Source organism: Chelonia mydas, chromosome 9, assembly GCF_015237465.2.
Source record: "Chelonia mydas isolate rCheMyd1 chromosome 9, rCheMyd1.pri.v2, whole genome shotgun sequence".
Taxonomy (NCBI): Eukaryota; Metazoa; Chordata; order Testudines; family Cheloniidae; genus Chelonia; species Chelonia mydas.
This window is the reverse complement of record NC_057855.1, coordinates 56,665,567-56,674,367: the sequence shown is the minus strand read 5'-3', so window position 1 is coordinate 56,674,367 and position 8,801 is coordinate 56,665,567. Positions and strand designations below refer to the sequence as shown.

The window sequence follows — 8,801 nt, the reverse complement described above, 5'->3', positions numbered from 1 at the left end:
ATTGCACACTTCTTTGGCCAACCACAATCCAATGGCCTGAGAATGGATCACAAAACTAGAGCCTCAAAGGCTGGCTCCAGCCCTGGAACCTGGATCTGGACTTGCCCAGACTTTGCTGGTGTTCAGACTCTGGTTTTGGTGTCATCTCAGCAATTAGACTGTGTTTTGTTTTTTCTTTCAACCATCCCTTCCTGGCTGCCCCCTTCTCCTCTCTCTTCCTCCCCATATTTTTTAAATCTTCCAGTTTCCCAGCTTTACTACTGTGTGTGCAGCCACACCTGCCACCTTCTTCTGTGGCCCTAGAAGATCTCAGGTGCCAAGCTGGGTCAATAGTGAGAGGGGAGGCCAACAAGAAACACCTACATTCTGTAGAAATCCCGCTGAGGCCGTTAGCTTTGAACCCACTGTCTCATAATAGCATTGGGCATTATGTTGGTACAGGGCCAGCAGGAGGTGTGTAATACTAAGGCCTTGTCTGCATGAGAGCATGCAGGTGTTGCCTGCACTGCTACAACCCCCACAGACCTGTGACATGCTATGTGTGTCCAATGCTGCACATTGCACGTGCTCTGAGCAACCATCTTTTTATCCACCTTCCTGTCACACTGCACCGTTGCAGTGCCACAGTATACAGCAAGCACTGGGAAAGCGCCTGCAGCAGTGCACCTAGTCTTTCCTTGCAATCCTTCAATGCACCTGCTCACCCTTAGTGGCAGCTTGGACAGCTTAGTGTAGTGTCTTTGTTGCCTGTCAAATGGCTGCATGCAGGCCTGAGAGCATCTAGAGGGCTGGGCTTGGATTTGTAAATTCCGCCAGTTCAGAATGGGCCCGAGCATTATCTCCATGTAGACTTTAGTTGAATGGATAAATTACAACAAAACAGTGAAGATGGGGGTGGAGGCGAGGAGTTTACTGAAACACAGAGGATAACTGGCTAGCTAAATCCATAAGCATGGTAAGCCATCTGGTACTGCACTAATTCTTACAGAATAACAGAGTACAGATAAATACCCCATATTTATGATTGCCAAAAAAATTTATTAGAGTGGGTAAAAAAAATCATTGAAATATTTTTTCAACAAAGAAGTGGTTTTTGGATCAAAATGAAATTTTGTTGTAGAAATTTTTCATTTTGGCTGGAGTAGTCCAGATTTTTATGGAAGTTGAAAACAAAGATTTTTGTTAAAATGTCAGGTTTTGGTATTCAAAAACTAAACATTTTTTTTTCTAGAAATAATTTTTGAAAACTGACTTTTTCTCTCAGTTTTTTTTTTAAAAAGTGAAAATGTTTTAGCTTTTGGTTTCTCATTGAAAACCAAAATAAACAAATACATAAATAAATTCAACAGAAAATTTGAAAAAAAAGATTTAAAAAAGTCCTCTGAAAAAATAATTTGTCTTTTTAAAAAATTGATACCATATACTTAAATATATTCACCATTTTTATGTGAGACATTGCTAGTTATTCTGTGATGACAACCCTTTGACAAACCATTTTTTTATTACAGCCAATACCACTTTAAAAGAAGTCAAAATATGATTGATCAATAAATAAAATAAATTTCCTTTAGTCATGTGTCTGTGTTGAAATCCTGGTTTCAAACACCCTGAGTCTTTGAGAAAGTTTGCATCCAGATTCATATCCAAACTTTGTGACTAGCCTCTACTCAATTTTTGAAAGCACTTTAATTTAAAAAACAATACGATAGGCGCAAAAGGCACAAAAGCAGTTGTTTATAGCACTGTACAGATATAGCACGATATTCTAGAACAGACAGATTCTGATTTAGAATAATTAGCACAGCCTCAATCCTGAAAACACTTTTAACGTGTCTGCTTACTTGGGTGAGTATTCCAGTTGACTTCTCTAAGCAGAATTAAGTCAGTGGGTTAGTTTGGTTCATCATGAGAAATATACAGTAGCCACTTCAGAAGAGAAGATATCACAACCAAGATATTGTTAGAGACTAATATTTTAATTAAATCAATGGCTGAACATATGGGAGACACATAAGTACACTTAGAGCTTGTTATTTGTTAAAATGATACTGTTAAATTAGCTCCTTTCTTGGTTAACAAATTGTTTGGGAGCCAATCCTGATTTTCTTCCCAGACAGTCTTTATTTCTAAATATTTACTGGAGTGTTTGGACAAAGGGTTTTTCCAACTATAGATGGGTTGTGAACTATTTTATTTTTGATGGGCGCGATATGCTTTTTGTGTTGTCTGATTGGTGATCTAAGTCACATGGTCCTCAACCCTGACTCGCTGACAAACTTTTTATACAGGAGGCGAAGGAAATGATGTACAGAGTGGGGATAAAACATTCGAAGCTGGCTGGAGTGAAAATTCAGCCGTGTGTGAAGTGCCCGGGTTCTACAGGCAAGAGGCCCATGGAAGCATACAGCTAGGAAGATAAAGAACAACAAATGAACAATGTATTTTCAGGTACAGCTCTTCAGAGAACTAACCATTCTTGCTAGCATATCTGGACCCAGCCAGGATTCAGGAACATTGTCATGGATACTCGCTGATCAGAACTCGAAGCATTTATCCACCACCAAAATATCCAGATATCCATTGATTTTGTGCTGTTCAGGCATCCTTCCTCAGTGAGCCCTCAGACTGAGTCAGACGTTAGGGCTTGCCAAGAATATCCTCGCCTTCATTCCAAATAAATATGGGGTAGTTGCAAACGAATGCAGACGCAGAGACAATAATTATTGGGTGATTCATCTAACCGGGGGCCCCTAACCAGTTTAGCTCAGGCCAGGAGATCAAGGAACTTTACCTTGTTTCACCCATTACCGGCGGGAAGCATTTTTCAGCGAGTTGAGGTGCTGGCAGCTGGCCCTCGCACCCTGCTTCGGAGACATTCGGGCTGGGCTCCGAGGCAGTGTACCAGTCCCGCTGCACAATGGCATCAATGCACCCGCAGCCACCTGACTGCCTGCTGGGGCGGGGACGGGAAGGGGTGGGGAACGCTGGGGCCAAGAGGCTAGTGAGATCACAGGCTCCTGCTCGCCTTCTAGGGGAGTGGTGGGAAGAGGAGGCGGAGTCTGCAGTCAGCTCCCCCAATTGGAGGGGCTGGGGGCGGGCCAGGGTAAGTCTATAATGCCATTGATGCTGTGATCAGCAGTCAGACAATAACAACAGACCAAAAGAGCAAAGCTCAACGGATTCCACCTGCCCATGCAGTAGCCATACGGTGCCACTGCGTCTCTTTTCCTCTCTGTCACTATGATGTCTATGAACAGCAAGCAGGCTTTCAGCATGCACCCCATCCTGCACGAGCCGAAATACACCCACCTGCACACCAGCTCGGAGGCCATCAGAAGAGCCTGTCTGCCAGCCCCCCAGGTAAGCGGCACAAACAGCCCAGCACGCCCCTTAGAACGGGACTGATGTCGGGGGTGTTGTCTCCTTGAGAGGGCTTTGCTGCAGGCTGCCTGAGAGCCCCGCGCTAGATCTACATGCATTTCAATTTATTTCATAGGCAAGTGAAAGGTGCAGGAGACATGAACAGCGGATGGATTATTTTTATTTAGTGTCTTCAGCTAATGCTTAGACCCTCTGTGTGATGGGGATTCCGCAAACTGCCTCTAACTTTTTTAAATAGTTTATTATTATTATTATTATTATTATTATTATTATTATTATTATTTTACAAGCAGTCACATTCAGCAGAATCTCTCCAACTAAATTGGCGATAAGTTTGTTTGGCAATTTCGATTCCTAGTATACTTTTTCCTGGAAGGAATATAAATTCTCTGTGTTTGAGGGGCAGTTTGCTCAGTGCTTCCGGTTTAAGAAATAAGAAATGGTTTGCAACTATTTGGAGTAAGAAAAAGAAATGGTCTCCCTCACTTTCTGGGCGTGTTTGCCGGATTTAGGTCCATGGCCTGATTTTATTCGTTTTTTCAAAAATCTCTTTGCTTTCGAAGAGCGTTCCCTTGAAGACTGGGTTAGATCATGTTGTCATTGGCTGCTAATTCTCCTAATGGGATGTTGGGGTCCTGACACCGAAACCTCTCCTGCTCCCCTAGTCTGGGGTGCCCGTTGCCTGTCACCAGTCTTGCCCCCCCTTCCATTTCAGAGAGCTATCCGTGCTTTACACTCTTCTGGCATTTTTGTTTCTTTGTTTCCTCAGATCCAAGGCAATATCTTCGCGGGTTTCGATGAGACTTTGCTGAGAGGGGCTGAAGCTCTGGCAGCTGTGGATATAGTGTCTCAGAAAACCCATCCCTTCAAACCAGATGCCACCTACCACACCATGAGCAGCGTTTCCTGCACGCCTACCTCTTCTTCGGTTCACCTGCACCACCCCTCGGTGCTGACCACCCACCACCCTCACCACCACCATCACCACCAGCCCTCGCAGGGCTTGGAGGGGGAGCTCCTGGACCACCTCAACTCTGCCATCCCGCTGGGGGGCGTGCCCGGACCCGAGGTGGGCTCCACGCCCTCCCACCCGCACTCCCACATGCCAGCCCTCAACCACATGGCCCACCACCCTCAGTCCATGAACATGTCCCACCCCCACGGCTTGGCCTCCCACGCTGTCATCTCAGGCCCCGAAACAGAGACAGACCCCAGGGAGCTGGAGTCCTTTGCTGAGCGGTTCAAGCAGAGGAGGATCAAACTTGGGGTAACCCAGGCGGATGTGGGCTCCGCCTTGGCCAACCTGAAAATCCCAGGTGTTGGCTGCCTGAGCCAAAGCACCATCTGCAGGTTCGAATCCCTCACCTTGTCTCACAACAACATGGTGGCCCTGAAGCCCATTTTGGAGGCTTGGCTGGAGGAGGCTGAGAGGGCGCAAAGAGAGAAAATGACCAAGCCCGAAATCTATACTGGCGGGGACAAGAAACGCAAGCGCACTTCCATAGCAGCCCCGGAGAAGAGGTCGCTGGAAGCTTATTTTGCTGTGCAGCCCAGACCTTCCTCGGAGAAAATCGCAGCCATTGCAGAGAAGTTAGACTTGAAGAAGAACGTGGTGCGCGTCTGGTTTTGCAATCAAAGACAGAAACAGAAAAGGATGAAATTTTCTGCAGCCTACTGAGAGCTGGAGAGGGGAGGGGAGGGCAGAGAAAACCCGTGTAACCCCCCCCCCCCCATCCTCCAAGCCGGCCCTGGAATGATCTGCCTCCCCAGCTCCTAAATCAGGCAGATTTTTTTTTAAGGGAAAACCACCAAGAACTGGTGACTTCTTTCTCCCCTCGAATCCGCCGTTGTCTCTGCAAATCAAGGAACTGGGCATAACAGTGTTACTAATAAAGACTTTTTTAAAAAACAAAACCACACAGGAGAAAGGTATAGAACTATCCAATAGTCCTGGTGAGTGAATGTCAGGGCTTGTGTCTTTGAGATGAAAGCCGCTTACCCCCTCACTGACTACTAGAAAATGTCAGAGGAGAAAAAAATTCAATGAAACTTGAAAAAATGTTTATTCTCAGTTTCTTTTTATTCTCTTTTTATATTTATGATTGTAAATATGTCCTTGTGATGGCACTCCACCGGGGTTGGAAAGTTTCGTTCTGTTAGGTTGCTGTATAGCACGTCATCAATGTCAAACTCTTTTTATTTAAACAAGCATTCACTTGAAGGGCTCCTCACCTCCACACACACTTGCATGGTTTACTTGTCTTTCCCCTCTCTCATCTAGCTGCAAATCCGTCGCATTTTTGCAATAACTGTTCTGTTTCTACCTCACCAGCTAAAAAAAAAAAAAAAGGAAAAAAAGAGAAAAGGAAAATGATATCAGGTCAATGGATTAATGGTTTGTTTGGAATATTGGGGTCTTATTTTGCTTTTGTTTTACTTGAAATATTTAACGTCCATATACTTTCACTGTAAAAACGCTTTGACAATCAAATAATTAAATCTCTTATTTATATTTCCCCTTGAAATGAGTGTAATAACGTGTCAGTAACTGGTCTACTTGCTTCTCACCATAAAAGCTCTTGGATTTGGCATATGAGTTTCTTTTCTCTACACAATTCACTCGTTTCTGTGCGTTGGTTTTTTTCCAGGATGCATTGACCCAGGGGAAAGTTTTATTTTTGAGAGGTCTAACTTATATGTAACTTAAAGAAAACTCACTATGGTTATCAGAAGTTATTAGTAAATAACTTGTTACTTTGCAAATATTTAACGCTGCACTTTCTAAGGCAAGATTTTTTTTTTTTGCTTTGCTTATTTAATAGAGAAATTTGCCTTTGTTTCCTTTTTAATGATTATTTAATTTTCTTGTGTGTGTGCTGAATGAAATTTTGTGTCTGTGTATGCTACAGAATTTCAAATAAACCATGCACGTTTTACCTCACTCATTCCTTGGCTCGTGGTACTTATTGCAGGGGGAGCTGTAGGGAACAATATCCAAATAGAAATGCCCCTCTTTTTAGCAACTACATATCCCGCAGAGCAAAAGTTCCCAGTCGCTTATGCTGCCTACTTCTGGCTTGCTACAAGGTAGCTTCTTGAGCAAGCAACTGGGAGGGGGAAAAATCCAACTACAAATGTTTTTAAAATTGCCAGGACCGCAGCCTCTTCTTTAACCAAAATTGCGGTCTGTTTGATTCGCGGTCACAACACCTGATTTGCCGTGATAGCAGTTGAATTGCAGGCACTATATTTCTTGAATCGGTTGTGTTGTGCTGTTGGCAGAAGAAACCCCAAATGCAAAGCATTTTAAATCGAACAAATTAATTCACCTTTCGCTAAACAAGGTTTAGTTGTACCATGAAAACGTAAACACTGCATCCAAAAATGTAAACACTGGATTCCTGCTAGTCAGGGGAAAGAGGTATTTCTCCATTTAAGGAAACCTTCAACATGCACAACGTATTAGACAGAGAGAGAACTAAGTTAGCACCGGCCCAGGAATTCTAGTCGACTCCAGCGACTGTAAAAGGTGATACCGAAATCAAAGAAATATTTAATTACAGGCATTTAGTTGTCAATAAAATGTTTTAACCTGAAGAGCTTTACATGAGCTTTGAAATTACAACACCCCTCCCCCACCCCCCATCTTAACGTTCAGGCATTTCTTGGTTATTTCATAAAAGTCATCTCGGGGCAGGGGCGAAATCTTGTTCCATTTGACAGCTAACTTGCAGGGGGAAAAACACGAATCGCAGGTCCTTTAGCAACAATCAGAATGATAGAACTGCTGTGGGATATTGGTATTACTTTGTTTAAATGCAACTTGCCTGTACACGCCGATCTGACCTAAGTGCGTTTACTTCTAATGCACTTTGAAGTGTGTGGTGTATACATACACACTGACATGCAGATGTGTGTGAATCTTTGTTCTTCTCTCCCGTGGGTCTCAGAGTTTTCCTCAGGAGTTGCCAGCTAGAATTAAAGCGGGGAAGAGAATAGAAATGGCCCGGAGAAAACTCCTATCAGCACTGAAGGCAAACCCAAAAGTTATCAAACAAGTGTAGAACTCTGCTGTCTGCCAATCCGACTCCAGCCGATTTACACAGACACACAGACCCCCGCCTCCCCAGGGCGCGATGCTGGCTCAAATGACCCATGTCTTCCCTTCAATCTTCAGCAACTGCACATGGAAACTTCTCACCACATGAGCGCAGAGGGAGCGTCTCTCTCGGGAAAGCACATGAGCGCTGTTGCAAACTGGCCGAGTGTCCTCTTGCTACAGTGCCGCTCTCCTCCCGCTCTCAGTCGGACCAGAAGAGAGCGGAGCTGTTCAGGCTGCATCAGCTGTAAAGACAAGTGCAGCCGGAATGGCCTAAAGTACCTGGGATCACCCGCCTGGGACTGCTTAGAGCAACCTCGCAGCCTGGGGCAGGGGTTTTTAGTGTCATCTCCGTCCCCACGTGGGAGGCTAAGGAGCCAGAGTGAGGGGCTCAGGCGGGGAGGGGCGTTGCTGACACACACCTGTTAGCCCAGCCTGGCCTCTCGTGCTTCCTGAACGTTGTATTTTTGTGCAGGGCCCTTTCTCCGATCCCTTGGGTCAGACGGGCAGCACGTGTGTGTCTCATTCAACCAGCGCTGATTATGGCCCCTGCCCGCACAACTCTGGGGGAGAGGCGGGGAGACAACACCAGAGACACTTCCAAGTTTCCAGCCCAAACCAAACCGCAAAGGATCTGGGGAATTTCCCTTGTTTTCTTTTGAAACCAGCCCAGGGCTTATCAAACGAAATTTCTTGTCATTAATCGGGAAGCAGATGAAGCCGTTTGACCCCAGCTCGAAAGCGCGCTCGTCTTGCTGATCAGAGCCAGGTACTGGTGTTTCCCCCTTTCCCTCGGAGGTTGTCGTTCAATGACAGATACCAGGTTGGTATCTTTCCCCCTCCTCTCTTGAGCTGGGGGTCTGTTCAAGAGGCGTTTGCAGTGCTCACCACTATGGATTCTTTTGGCAGACTAAAGACTCACCGCCCCATAGCAGCCTCTATTTCTTGCCTGACATGAGCGAGGCACTTGATTTTAGATCATTTCCCTTCTTCTCTGTGCTGAAACTGATCCCATGGCTGCTTACAACACTTCCCAGTGTCTCCGCTAGAGCCCAGAGCCCCAGAAAACTGCCTTGGAGCGGTGGGTGTGTCCCGGGGCCAACGAAAGTGATGGTACCGAGCTGTTTCTTTTCAGCCTGCCTTTTAGTTCTGACTTCTTAGGAAACCTCCCCCTTCCAAATGTGTGCGCTAGAAATACCCGGGTGTGTCTTTCTTGCTGGGAAACACTCTTCACAAACCCCCTTGCACTCTGCTGGAGAGATTCGATTTAACCCGAAATCAATGTTTCTTTGTTGTTATTGTTATTATTTAAATGGGGGAG

At 45.2% G+C, this 8,801-nt stretch overlaps 1 protein-coding gene across 1 annotated transcript; it reads left to right on the top strand.

Annotated features, from left to right (window-relative positions):
• Nucleotides 1-3,019: 3,019 nt before the first annotated feature.
• LOC102943479 (brain-specific homeobox/POU domain protein 3) lies at nucleotides 3,020-6,266 on the top strand. Its single transcript, XM_007056226.4, has 2 exons — nucleotides 3,020-3,360; nucleotides 4,151-6,266. The coding sequence occupies exons 1-2, from the start codon at nucleotides 3,241-3,243 to the stop codon at nucleotides 5,057-5,059; spliced, it is 1,029 nt and encodes a 342-aa protein (XP_007056288.2). The 5' UTR covers nucleotides 3,020-3,240; the 3' UTR covers nucleotides 5,060-6,266.
• The last annotated feature ends 2,535 nt before the right edge of the window (nucleotides 6,267-8,801 follow it).

Coding starts and splice junctions, on each gene's coding strand:
- LOC102943479 (XM_007056226.4), top strand. CDS start 3,241: ATGATGTCTATGAACAGCAAGCAGGCTTTCAGCATGCACCCCATCCTG. Junction 3,361..4,150: donor CCTGTCTGCCAGCCCCCCAG/GTAAGCGGCACA, acceptor TTGTTTCCTCAG/ATCCAAGGCAATATCTTCGC.